Genomic DNA, 14,211 nt, shown 5'->3' on the forward strand with positions numbered 1-14,211 from the left:
ACACAATACTTCAAAACTCATTCAAATGAGACAATTTTCAATGTAGAATGGACAAGACAGTTTAATCAACGACGAGAAGAACAGGCTGTCTTGTGTGTACTTTGCAATGATACACTCACCTCACTCTTTTCGGCCTTTGTAACACGCTGTGACTCATGACGGGACGGGGCTTTCAAATGAATGCGGGCCGAGTTAGGTCTCTCCAGTGCTAAAATTACCACGGAGCAACTTCACATTAACTTATTTGCATACATTATCCTCATGCAATACAAATGAAAGGCAAATATGACAAAATGCTCTTTAACAGAGCAGCAGAATCTGCTTATAATCACCTAGCTGTAATGATTAACAACGATACACACATTTATCAATAAAAATTGAGATATATCGCACAAAATTTTTGTATTTTTGTCTTTGAAAGATCTTCTTTTATTGAACATTCAATCTAGTATTTTAATATTTATCTGAATGTATTCTACTTTTATCATTTTGAAAATTCATGAAAATACATTTTATTCTGGATGCTACATACATGATCCTGCAGGATTTTTCTCTCGACGCCTTTGTCGTGCAGATAAATTTGGTTCCTAAATCAATATATCAACAAAAAATTACTACATGAATATATATATTGCTTAAAACAAACCCATGCGAAAATGTGCTGATATGCCATACAGTTTATATAAGTTGGTAATTACATTGCAATGCATCAGTATTTCAATATCAATGTTAGTTTTAGTAAATATACTTCATATACCATAATATTGTATTGATTGATTGTATCTTGCTTAACGTTCCTCTCGAGAATTTTTCACTCACATGGAGACATCACCAAGACTGGTGAAGGAATTCAAATTTAGGCTGTTGCTCGGCGCTTACAGCCATTGAGCAGAGAGGGTTCTTTAGCGTGCCACAACTACTATGACACGGGACATCCATTTTTATGGTCATCTCTGAGGACCCGTGACATTCACACCTGATGCTGAGCATTTGGCGATGGATCTGTCACTACCTGTTTTAAAACAACTTAGGTATGTCGCGGCCGGGGTTCGAACCCCGGTCTTCCGCACGTGGGCATATACCATGTACAATTTGTGGTGAACTTAACACTAAACACATGACAGTATCCAAATGATATTTCAGCAGGAAACCAGATATCAAATTCCAATTATTTATCACCCTAAAATTGCACAATAGTCAACAAGATCCTAGCTGATCAACCTCAAGTTCTAATCTTTGATACATCTTTCCATTTTATAAACTATTTCTTGTAAAGTGTTTACTTGCATACTCTCTTCCATTTTCCATATTTCCTTTCATTCCTTTTTTTTTTTTGGCTCCTTTCAAATTTCTAATTTCACAGCAATATGGTAATCGTCCCCCCCCCCCCCCCCCAAAGCATCTTGAATGTCAAAATAAACAAGAAATTCTTACTAGAAGACCTTTTCATTGTGTTGGCATCGTCATATAATGAATATGCTCAAAGTAAAAAGCAGATTCTAAACAGCCAAATCAGATACGCTCTGCAGCAATAGAAGCAGCAGACTGAAATTTCTAATTACAGTTAACGTTGATTGTAAAAATGCAGTCTTTGTTTGAGTTTGTCATCAACATTCTTTTTTTTTTTTAATATCTGTATATATCAAAGAACACGTGGAATGTATGTAAAAATTCTAATTTCAAATGTGTTTTGCCTGGAACAAAAAATTACATTTTGTGTTTGTCTATATGACGTTTACCATTTCTTACTCACCCTCAGCAGGGGCCTCCATGGCCGAGTGGTTAGAGCATCGCGCTCAAAATCACACGGCCTCTCACCTCTGTCGGCGCAGGTTCAAATCCCACTCGCACCGGTAAGTGAGAAAGTTTCCCAGTTTACTTTCGGAAGGTTGGTGGTCTCTTCCCAGATACATTGTATCTGGGTTCTCTCTTCCACCAATAAAAACTGGGCGCCACCAGATAACTGAAATATTATTGAGTGTGGCGGAAAACATCAATAAATAAATAAATACTCACCCTGGGCGTTTCTAAATCGCAGGACTCATCTTTTGAGCTGGAGGTACTGGAGGACTTGTTATTTTCCACTGACTTCTCCTCATAAGTAGGTCGTTTGAGGGGGATCCCAGCACTTTCACTGACCTTAGGGGGAGTGGGCAATGGACGGGGGTTACCAACCGGTTTAGGCTGCACAGTAACAACAAAACATGTGTACCAGTAATATGATCCAGAATCAACACTTCAAAAAGTTTTTAACATGTTAAATATACACAAAGTTTTCCACTTCAGGTAATTTTGGAAGATACAAGCAAAACATAACATTGGTTTTACTGTATTTTTGAGGTGAAACTGGCTGTACCCAATGAATAAAATTGTATCGCTAACACCATGAATATTGCTCATGACTTGTACTTGCCAATCAAAGAAATAAAAAACATATAATTATCTTATATACATGTGAGGAATTTGTTATTGTCTAATTTAGCGAGAAGCATCGTTCACTAAATAAAGCTACCCATTTTTATCTTTACATTACTGAAATACATGTAAAAACTATTCATCCACAGCCCACACTCGTGAATTCATGTTCCAGCGATTTAACATTTACGAGGCATTTGAATTATTTAATTAATGAGCAATGGCAAAGTCTTAGAAACACCAGCCACTTCACAGTAACAACACAACACCAAACTCTCAAAAAAAATCAAATGGGAGGGCAAGATGTATGTTCACCAAATATGGAGGAAAAGAATTCAAGCTGTCTAATTTAATGGGCAGTATGAAATGATCAGGTATCATTGAGATCGCTGACATCATTGGTTCTCTGACATTATTAGGACCTCAGGCATCATTGAGATCTCTGACATCATAGGGATATCCGACATCATTGAGATCTGATGTCACTGGGATCTCTGACATCATTGAGATCTCTGACATCAATGGGATCTCTGACATCAATTTGTCTGTCCATCTGCTAGGAGTCACGATAGAAAAAGCAAACACCAGAAAAATGTCACTAGATCTCTAGTCAAATCAAAAGCAAGCAAAACACAAAAATATCACAGCCAAGCAGATTTGATGATGTCTGTTTCAAGCCACACAGGAAAACGCTCTTACTTACACGAATATAGCCCATAGATTCATCACTCTCTTCAATTGTGTCCTATATTACGATAACTTGCAAATGTATATTATCATTAAAAAAAATCGAGTCCCATCTTTCCTTTAAGAAATATTTAAAAAACCAAAAAGTATTTGTATTGGTATGCCTCTGATGGCAGATATTTGATTGATTATCAGTCAGGAAGAGTAGAACTTTCCGCTCACCGAGAAAACAGTTTTTATCTAGTACCGTTCACAAGTTATAAAGAAGGTTAAAGTTGCAGATTAACAAACAGACAAAAAAAAAATTAGAAAAGCAATTATTTATATGCTTCCAATATTCGCTCCCAGGGGCAAAACAATTTTAAATGCTAAGCTACATTATTTACAATGTACCATTTTCAGTTTTTATCAAATTTTAATATCGTTTTATTGTTCAATCACTGCACAGCCAGCACCATTACATTGAGAGCTACCTTTCTAATAAATACTGTATATGTATGCAAATATACATTATTATAATATGTATTTTAAATGTACATGTATGTTATATCAACATGCCTGCAGCTTCGAGTGCCCAAACTAAACTTGCTCCATTCATTCTTCATTTAGAATACAAAGCATATTATCCTTTTAAAACTTCAGAAAAGTTAAATTACATGCATTTTATTCTGGGTGCTTTTGTATTTCAATGATTAACATGATCATGTGAGTGTTTTGCTTACAAAAAAGGGTGAAGACGCGGACTGTCCGACACCATTTACCAGTAGAAACACCTGAACTATTTCTCATCCATTCAATACACTGTCAATATCTTAATAACTGCATCATTCATCAAAAGCATCATTTCATAACTGCATCACCATCGGACCTTGTGTTCCTCCTTTGGAAAGTAACGCCTACATGGAATACCCCATCATACATCAGTTTGGCAGGTTAGGTGAATCCATACTTCTGAATTCGATATCATAGTCTAATTGCTATAAATGAGTGGTACTTTTTCTGTTTGTTTGTTGGGGACTCTTGGGAACAAAATTTGTATACAATGAAAACAACAATTTTCTGCAATTCTTATTGTTTTGGTTTTTGTGGTTTTTTGTTTTTGTTTTCCTTTTTTTAGTTATTTTTCTTCTATAATTTGCGGGATTTTGTTTTGTGTTTTGCTTTGGTTTTTGTACTTAACTGTGGTATCAATTAATTAATAGAATCTGTGACAGGAAATATAAACACCAGATAATATGAAGCTTAAACTGAATTTATGTCTGAAGTTATAGGCCAAGTTAAATAACTGCCTGTCAGTGACTGATGTGGTGAATAACCAAGTTAAATAACTGTCTGTCAGTGACTGATGTGGTGAATAACCAAGTTAAATAACTGTCTGTCAGTGACTGATGTGGAGAATTATCAAGTTAAATAACTGTCTGTCAGTGACTGATGTGGAGAATTATCAAGTTAAATAACTGTCTGTCAATGACTGATGTGGTCAATAACCAAGTTAAATAACTGTCTGTCAGTGACTGATGTGGTGAATAACCAAGTTAAATAACTGTCTGTCAGTGACTGACGTGGAGAATTACCAAGTTAAATAACTGTCAGTGACTGATGTGGTGAATAACCAAGTTAAATAACTGTCAGTGACTGATGTGGTGAATAACCAAGTTAAATAACTGTCAGTGACTGATGTGGTGAATAACCAAGTTAAATAACTGTCTGTCACTGACTGATGTGGTGAATAACCAAGTTAAATAACTGTCTGTCAGTGACTGATGTGGAGAATAACCAAGTTAAATAACTGTCTGTCAGTGACTGATGTGGAGAATAACCAAGTAAAATAACTGTCTGTCAGTGACTGATGTGGTGAATAACCAAGTTAAATAACTGTCTGTCAGTGATGGATGTGGTGAATAACCAAGTTAAATAACTGTCTGTCAGTGACTGATGTGGTGAATAACCAAGTTAAATAACTGTCTGTCAGTGATGGATGTGGTGAATAACCAAGTTAAATAACTGTCTGTCAGTGACTGATGTGGTGAATAACCAAGTTAAATAACTGTCTGTCAGTGACTGATGTGGTGAATAACCAAGTTAAATAACTGTCAGTGACTGATGTGGTGAATAACCAAGTTAAATAACTCTGTCAGTGACTGATGTGGTGAATAACCAAGTTAAATAACTGTCAGTGACTGATGTGGTGAATAACCAAGTTAAATAACTGTCAGTGACTGATGTGGTGAATAACAAAGTTAAATAACTGTCTGTCAGTGACTGATGTGGTGAATAACCAAGTTAAATAACTGTCTGTCAGTGACTGATGTGGTGAATAACCAAGTTAAATAACTGTCTGTCAGTGACTGATGTGGTGAATAACCAAGTTAAATAACTCTGTCAGTGACTGATGTGGTGAATAACCAAGTTAAATAACTGTCTGTCAGTGACTGATGTGGTGAATAACCAAGTTAAATAACTGTCTGTCAGTGACTGATGTGGTGAATAACCAAGTTAAATAACTGTCTGTCAGTGATGGATGTGGTGAATAACCAAGTTAAATAACTGTCTGTCAGTGACTGATGTGGTGAATAACCAAGTTAAATAACTGTCTGTCAGTGACTGATGTGGTGAATAACCAAGTTAAATAACTGTCTGTCAGTGACTGATGTGGTGAATAACCAAGTTAAATAACTGTCAGTGACTGATGTGGTGAATAACCAAGTTAAATAACTGTCTGTCAGTGACTGATGTGGTGAATAACCAAGTTAAATAACTGTCTGTCAGTGACTGATGTGGTGAATAACCAAGTTAAATAACTGTCTGTCAGTGACTGATGTGGAGAATAACCAAGTTAAATAACTGTCTGTCAGTGACTGATGTGGAGAATAACCAAGTAAAATAACTGTCTGTCAGTGACTGATGTGGTGAATAACCAAGTTAAATAACTGTCTGTCAGTGATGGATGTGGTGAATAACCAAGTTAAATAACTGTCTGTCAGTGACTGATGTGGTGAATAACCAAGTTAAATAACTGTCTGTCAGTGATGGATGTGGTGAATAACCAAGTTAAATAACTGTCTGTCAGTGACTGATGTGGTGAATAACCAAGTTAAATAACTGTCTGTCAGTGACTGATGTGGTGAATAACCAAGTTAAATAACTGTCAGTGACTGATGTGGTGAATAACCAAGTTAAATAACTCTGTCAGTGACTGATGTGGTGAATAACCAAGTTAAATAACTGTCAGTGACTGATGTGGTGAATAACCAAGTTAAATAACTGTCAGTGACTGATGTGGTGAATAACCAAGTTAAATAACTGTCTGTCAGTGACTGATGTGGTGAATAACCAAGTTAAATAACTGTCTGTCAGTGACTGATGTGGTGAATAACCAAGTTAAATAACTGTCTGTCAGTGACTGATGTGGAGAATTATCAAGTTAAATAACTGTCTGTCAGTGACTGATGTGGAGAATAACCAAGTTAAATAACTGTCTGTCAGTGACTGATGTGGAGAATAACCAAGAAAAATAACTGTCTGTCAGTGACTGATGTGGTGAATAACCAAGTTAAATAACTGTCTGTCAGTGATGGATGTGGTGAATAACCAAGTTAAATAACTGTCTGTCAGTGACTGATGTGGTGAATAACCAAGTTAAATAACTGTCTGTCAGTGATGGATGTGGTGAATAACCAAGTTAAATAACTGTCTGTCAGTGACTGATGTGGTGAATAACCAAGTTAAATAACTGTCTGTCAGTGACTGATGTGGTGAATAACCAAGTTAAATAACTGTCAGTGACTGATGTGGTGAATAACCAAGTTAAATAACTCTGTCAGTGACTGATGTGGTGAATAACCAAGTTAAATAACTGTCAGTGACTGATGTGGTGAATAACCAAGTTAAATAACTGTCAGTGACTGATGTGGTGAATAACCAAGTTAAATAACTGTCAGTGACTGATGTGGTGAATAACCAAGTTAAATAACTGTCTGTCAGTGACTGATGTGGTGAATAACCAAGTTAAATAACTGTCTGTCAGTGACTGATGTGGTGAATAACCAAGTTAAATAACTGTCTGTCAGTGACTGATGTGGTGAATAACCAAGTTAAATAACTGTCAGTGACTGATTTGGAGAATTACCAAGTTAAATAACTGTCTGTCAGTGACTGGTGTGGAGAATAACCAAGTTAAATAACTGTCAGTGACTGATTTGGAGAATTACCAAGTTAAATAACTGTCTGTCAGTGATTGATGTGGAGAATTACCAAGTTAAATAACTGTCTGTCAGTGACTGATGTGGAGAATAACCAAGTTAAATAACTGTCTGTCAATGACTGATGTGGTGAATTACCAAGTTAAATAACTGTCTGTCAGTGACTGGTGTGGAGAATAACCAAGTTAAATAACTGTCTGTCAGTGATGGATGTGGTGAATAACCAAGTTAAATAACTGTCTGTCAGTGATGGATGTGGAGAATAACCAAGTTAAATAACTGTCTGTCAATGACTGATATGGTGAATAACCAAGTTAAATAACTGTCTGTCAGTGACTGATGTGGAGAATAACCAAGTTAAATAACTGTCTGTCAGTGATGGATGTGGTGAATAACCAAGTTAAATAACTGTCTGTCAGTGACTGATGTGGAGAATAACCAAGTTAAATAACTGTCTGTCAGTGATGGATGTAGTGAATAACCAAGTTAAATAACTGTCTGTCAGTGATGGATGTGGTGAATAACCAAGTTAAATAACTGTCTGTCAGTGATGGATGTGGAGAATAACCAAGTTAAATAACTGTCTGTCAGTGACTGATGTGGTGAATAACCAAGTTAAATAACTGTCTGTCAGTGACTGATGTGGAGAATTACCAAGTTAAATAACTGTCTGTCAGTGACTGATGTGGTGAATAACCAAGTTAAATAACTGTCTGTCAGTGACTGATGTGGAGAATTACCAAGTTATATAACTGTCTGTCAGTGACTGATGTGGAGAATTACCAAGTTATATAACTGTCTGTCAGTGATGGATGTGGTGAATAACCAAGTTAAATAACTGTCTGTCAGTGACTGATGTGGTGAATAACCAAGTTAAATAACTGTCTGTCAGTGACTGATGTGGTGAATAACCAAGTGAAGTGAATGTTTTCTTTTACGTAAATTTGTCCATTTCTCTATTGATAAGGTCTGACATTTATCTATTGATAAGGTCTGACATTTATCATTGATAAGGTCTGACATTTATCTATTGATAAGGTCTGACATTTATCATTGATAAGGTCTGACATTTATCTATTGATAAGGTCTGACATTTATCTATTGACAAGGTAATCTTGAATCTGCTGCAAGTCTTCATTTGGACAATACAGCTCTCATAACATACCCAGGGAATGGTAGAAACATGACAGGTGTTATAGACATACATCAGGAGGTCCTTCATTCATGCAAGATTGATGGACTACTCCAAAATTATTGAGGGATCGATAAATTTCACATGGAAAGCTGACACATTAAACCATGCTTAGAAATTAAAATGTCAATGTGAATATACCCACAACAATTTCTGTTTACCAAACAAAGAAAAAAATCCCTCTACATGTACACTGATCCCAGTAACAAAAAATCCTTTTTACAGTACTTACTGGGTTATTTCCCTTTCTTACTCTGGGAGAAAGATTGCTCTCCCTTGGAACATACACCTACAGAATACACCTTAATAACTGCATAAGGAACATCCAAAGTGTTTAAAACTACTGCAGATTACTTGTATTATGTGAGAACTATATCAGGCAATATTCATAATCCACATCAAAACATCAGACTTCAATTCATGTAAATTAATGATAAATAAAGACCAATCTGATTAAAATCAGATCCTCGATCCGCTCCTTTATTTCTTTTGATTTGTCGCTATATAGCGACAAATCAAAAGAAATAAAGGAGCGGATCGAGGATCTGATTTTAATCAGATTGAATAAAGACAAGCCAAACTTTAAATTTCGTAAGAGAGACTTCTTTGGAATGAAGAGAAATATCAACTACACAAGTTTCATAAAGAATAACAGTTATCTCCAGTATTCAGCTTCTCACAAAATCCATTTAAATTTCTTCATTGTTAAGAAACTCATTGCCTAGTATTATATTAGGCTGTCAGCTCTATACTTACTTTTTTGAATGCATCATTTTTGGCACCAGAACTTGAAGCACTTGAGTCTGACCTAGCACTAAAGTTGGGCTCAGACCTGGAACTTGGCAGCGAGTCTCTGTCGCTATCACGACCACCTTTTCTCAGAACATTCTTTCTCTTTTTCGGGGAATTCTTTCCTGGAGATGAATCTCCACTTTTCCTTGACGGAGACTGAGAATCAGATTTCTGTCAAACAAAAGTTTATCTTCTCAATAACGAATTCCCTCCAAAGTCATATTATTTCCTGAATCTGTCATTTTGTCTTTTAATCAGCATGCTCATGTCAGCTATGTTTGTTTATAGAAAACATTGGCCCATGGGCCACAACACTCACCTGAGAAATAGACATCATGAAATACCTTGCATCCAATTCTATATGTGAAAAATATTTTAAAAGCCTAAAATGAACAATATTATTTTGTAACAGAAATATATTATGTTGTCATCTTCAGCATACTTATTAATAATTGTAAAATTGTTATAATTTCTTCTAATTTCCAGTGTCCGGGTGCTGTAGCAAGCAACTGCAAATTTAAATAATGACTTGAGTTACGCATGAATAAATCTAAAATTCATGTTCTTCCAAATGACAAGAAAAACATACAATTTGAAATTTCACGTAAAAGTCTTCATCATTTCGAGGCCCAAAGATAACATTCCAATCTTCGTTTGCAGTTAAGTACTTTAAAAATTCTGCAGCATCCATGATAGCATTTCCACATTACATACTACACACCTATTTTACCAACACCTAGTGTGGCACCCAATGACCCACCTCTCTCACTCAACACCTAGTGTGGCATCCAATGACCCACCTCTCTGACTCAACACCTAGTGTGGTACCCAATGACCCACCTCTCTCACTCAACACCTAGTGTGGTACCCAATGACCCGCCTCTCTCACTCAACACCTAGTGTGGCACCCAATGACCCATCTCTCTCACTCAACACCTAGTGTGGTACCCAATGACCCACCTCTCTCACTCAACACCTAGTGTGGTACCCAATGACCCACCTCTCTCACTCAACACCTAGTGTGGTACCCAATGACCCACCTCTCTCACTCAACACCTAGTGTGGTACCCAATGACCCATCTCTCTCACTCAACACCTAGTGTGGTACCCAATGACCCACCTCTCTCACTCAACACCTAGTGTGGCACCCAATGACCCACCTCTCTCACTCAACACCTAGTGTGGTACCCAATGACCCACCTCTCTCACTCAACACCTAGTGTGGCACCCAATGACCCACCTCTCTCACTCAACACCTAGTGTGGTACCCAATGACCCACCTCTCTGACTCAACACCTAGTGTGGCACCCAATGACCCACCTCTCTCACTCAACACCTAGTGTGGTACCCAATGACCCACCTCTCTCACTCAACACCTAGTGTGGCACCCAATGACCCATCTCTCTGACTCAACACCTAGTGTGGTACCCAATGACCCACCTCTCTCACTGAGCTGGCCTTTACAGTGTCCTCAGAACTAGTGGAAGATTCTAGATTTCTGTGACGGTTTTCGCTCACAACTTTATCCTCCACAATGGGAAACAAATCCTGCTTGGCTCCATCTGAGGGTTTTCGTGCGTGACCATGTCTTCGTAGTATAGCAGGCTGTGGTTTGACCTGCAATAAAACAGATCAATATCACTATATCTTCTTTTACCCCAAATAACAAGCAGGAACATTTTTAAGTATATGTAATAGTAATATAATAGCTCCATTCTGTAATAAAAGGATTCTGAATCAGGAGGAAACTAGACAGTTTGTTTCATTTAAACCTGAGACGTTTATGTTAATTAACCATTGATGACTTTAATTTGAGACACGAAAACTTGACACTGATAAGTAATGTATAGTAATACTAACATGTCACTAACAATTCCACCTGACATCCTATGACTTGCATTAACTGGACATCTATGCTGTCTACCACTGAATATATGGACATTTAACAATGCTGACTATCACTAGTAGTTAAGTGGACATCTATCTACCACTAATAGATATTTATCTGCAACTAGTTAACTAGACATTTATCTAAGCTGACAACCACTAGTTAATTAGACATTTATCTAAGCTGACTACCACTAGTTAACTAGACTTTTATCTAAGCTGACAACCACTAGTTAACTAGAGGTTTATCTAAGCTGACAACCACTAGTTAATTAGACATTTATCTAAGCTGACAACCACTAATTAACTAGACGTTTATCTAAGCTGACTACCACTAGTTAACTAGACATTTATCTAAGCTGACAACCACTAGTTAACTAGACATTTATCTAAGCTGACAACCACTAGTTAATTAGACATTTATCTAAGCTGACAACCACTAGTTAACTAGACGTTTATCTAAGCTGACAACCACTAGTTAACTAGACATTTATCTAAGCTGACAACCACTAGTTAATTAGACATTTATCTAAGCTGACTACCACTAGTTAACTAGACATTTATCTAAGCTGACAACCACTAATTAACTAGACGTTTATCTAAGCTGACAATCACTAGTTAACTAGACATTTATCTAAGCTGACAACCACTAGTTAACTAGATGTTTATCTAAGCTGACTACCACTAGTTAACTAGACTTTTATCTAAGCTGACAACCACTAGTTAACTAGACGTTTATCTAAGCTGACAACCACTAGTTAACTAGACGTTTATTTAAGCTGACAACCACTAGTTAACTAGATGTTCATCTAAGCTGACTACAACTAGTTAACTAGGTTTATCTACGCTGACAACTAATAGTTAACTAGACGTTTATCTAAGCTGACAACCACTAGTTAACTAGAGATTTATCTAAGCTGACAATCACTAGTTAACTAGACATTTATCTAAGCTGACTACCACTAGTTAACTAGACATTTATCTAAGCTGACAACCACTAGTTAACTAGACGTTTATCTAAGCTGACAACCACTAGTTAACTAGACGTTTATATAAGCTGACAACCACTAGTTAACTAGACGTTTATCTAAGCTGACAACCACTAGTTAACTAGACGTTTATCTAAGCTGACAACCACTAGTTAACTAGACCTTTATTTAAGCTGACTACCACTAGTTAACTAGACGTTTATTTAAGCTGACTACCACTAGTTAACTAGATGTTTATCTAAGCTGACTACAACTAGTTAACTAGATGTTTATCTAAGCTGACAACCAATAGTAAACTAGACGTTTATATAAGCTCACAACCACTAGTTAACTAGATGTTTATCTAAGCTGACAACAACTAGTTAACTAGACTTTTATATAACCGGACAACCACTAGTTAACTAGACCTTTATTTAAGCTGACTACCACTAGTTAACTAGACGTTTATATAAGCTGACTACCACTAGTTAACTAGATGTTTATCTAAGCTGACTACCACTAGTTAACTAGACTTTTACCTATGAGATCGCGTACTAATTACCTGTGCACTGTCTACGCTGTCCGCCCCCTCTGATTGTGGGACATGCACCTGTATTTTACTGGCCGAATTATTATTAGCATTGGAGACATCGCTGGAGGGGAGGGGAGCTGGGGGGCGGCTAGACGGAGCTGTTCTCGGCCTTGGTCTTTGAACAATGCCAGGTCGACTAGCACTGGATGGACGGCTGAAAAGTGATAGTGAAACAAATCTTTATTATAATTAAGATAATTTCAAAATTATCAGCTACTATTGGGGCAGAAATTTTCATGGGGATAAAACTTTATGGATCTGTACCAAAAAAAAAGATTAATTTTCATCTCTAATTTTATTTTCCTATGTGTTTTTGCTTGTTAAAAACCTGAAAAGTAAGAGGAGAGTGCGGAAATTCAATCAGAGGAATTGCTGCTTCCCTTTAAAATTATTTATAAAAACCTCATACATGTAGACCAATGTCACCTTTTTTTTCAATTTTCCAAACAAATGGAACACCACACAAATTCTATGAGTCTATATCCATGGGATTCAAGTGAAAATCAAGGAAAGACATCTGCTGCTCAGACAGAAGCAAAAGCAACAAATTCACTATCTCTGATATACTGAGGGTTTATCAAAAGTCTGTTACAGTCTAACTGTATAAACTGTTGCACTATTTCCCTCTGAGCGATACTGAGGAAATGTGGTCATGCCATGTATAGAAAACCAAAATCAACTTTAAAGAAAAAAAGATGTCATCTGCCATTCTGAACAACTTCTACGCATGTCCTGCTTTCTAAAAAACAAACAAAAACTGCTTTCTTTGAAGGGAGGCGTAGTCCTTCATTTGAACAAACTTGAATCTCCTTCACCCAAGAATGATTTGTACCAGGTTTGGTTGAAATTGGCCCAGTGGTTCTAGAGAAGAAGTTGAAAGTATGAAAAGTTTACAGATGGACAGATAATGGACAAATGGTGATCAGAAAACCTCACTTGAGCTTTCAGCTCAGGTGAGCTAAGAACTTGTTTTATACATAGAAATTTATATGTGACTATCTTCCAACCTTTTTTTGGTTTCCTCTAGGAATATAGAGATGTTCTTTTTAATGTAGGGGTCCCTGAGGATTCGGTTCACTGAAGGACGTTTGTCAGGCTCCTGGTGCATCATATTCTTTATTATCTGAATTAATTCAGCACTGTATTGCTTGGGCATCAAGGGCATCTACACAGAGAAAAAAAGATTCTAAACAAAATTGTATCCTCCCTGCAATCAATTTACCCACATATAACATACTGTACATGTAGAATTTTAATAATGATTTAATTTTTATTTTACTAGCGAGGTTGCTAAAATCAGATGATACTATAAGTTCACACCAGTGATACCATTACGGGAAACTAATTATCTTTCTTAGCTGTTGTAACCTAACCACTTTTTCATTAGTTATTTATTTTCATATTTAAAATTGACGATTAGCCGAAACTTTATCTGGCTAAACATAAATATCCCAACTAAAAAATAAAAAAAGTTGC

At 36.5% G+C, this 14,211-nt stretch overlaps 1 protein-coding gene across 6 annotated transcripts in view; it reads right to left on the reverse strand.

Moving 5' to 3' along the window:
• The window catches only part of LOC125654423 (serine/threonine-protein kinase Nek4-like), a 35,414-nt gene that overhangs the window by 11,863 nt on the left and 9,340 nt on the right, over positions 1–14,211 (reverse strand). For 3 of the 6 annotated variants that reach the window (XM_048884381.2, XM_056145318.1, XM_048884379.2), the window contains 8 exons: positions 13,743–13,900; positions 12,706–12,889; positions 10,729–10,905; positions 9,253–9,459; positions 8,729–8,785; positions 2,017–2,184; positions 533–587; positions 120–208 (listed from right to left, as the gene is read on the reverse strand). In XM_048884381.2, the coding sequence (XP_048740338.2) occupies positions 120–208; positions 533–587; positions 2,017–2,184; positions 8,729–8,785; positions 9,253–9,459; positions 10,729–10,905; positions 12,706–12,889; positions 13,743–13,900 (1,095 nt within the window). Of the gene's footprint in view, positions 1–119; positions 209–532; positions 588–2,016; positions 2,185–3,118; positions 3,161–8,728; positions 8,786–9,252; positions 9,460–10,728; positions 10,906–12,705; positions 12,890–13,742; positions 13,901–14,211 lie in introns of all 6 variants that reach the window. The other 3 variants (XM_056145319.1, XM_048884382.2, XM_048884380.2) reach the window with 2 other exon arrangements.

The sequence above is a fragment of the Ostrea edulis genome, chromosome 7 (genome assembly GCF_947568905.1).
Source record: "Ostrea edulis chromosome 7, xbOstEdul1.1, whole genome shotgun sequence".
NCBI classification, from domain to species: Eukaryota; Metazoa; Mollusca; class Bivalvia; order Ostreida; family Ostreidae; genus Ostrea; species Ostrea edulis.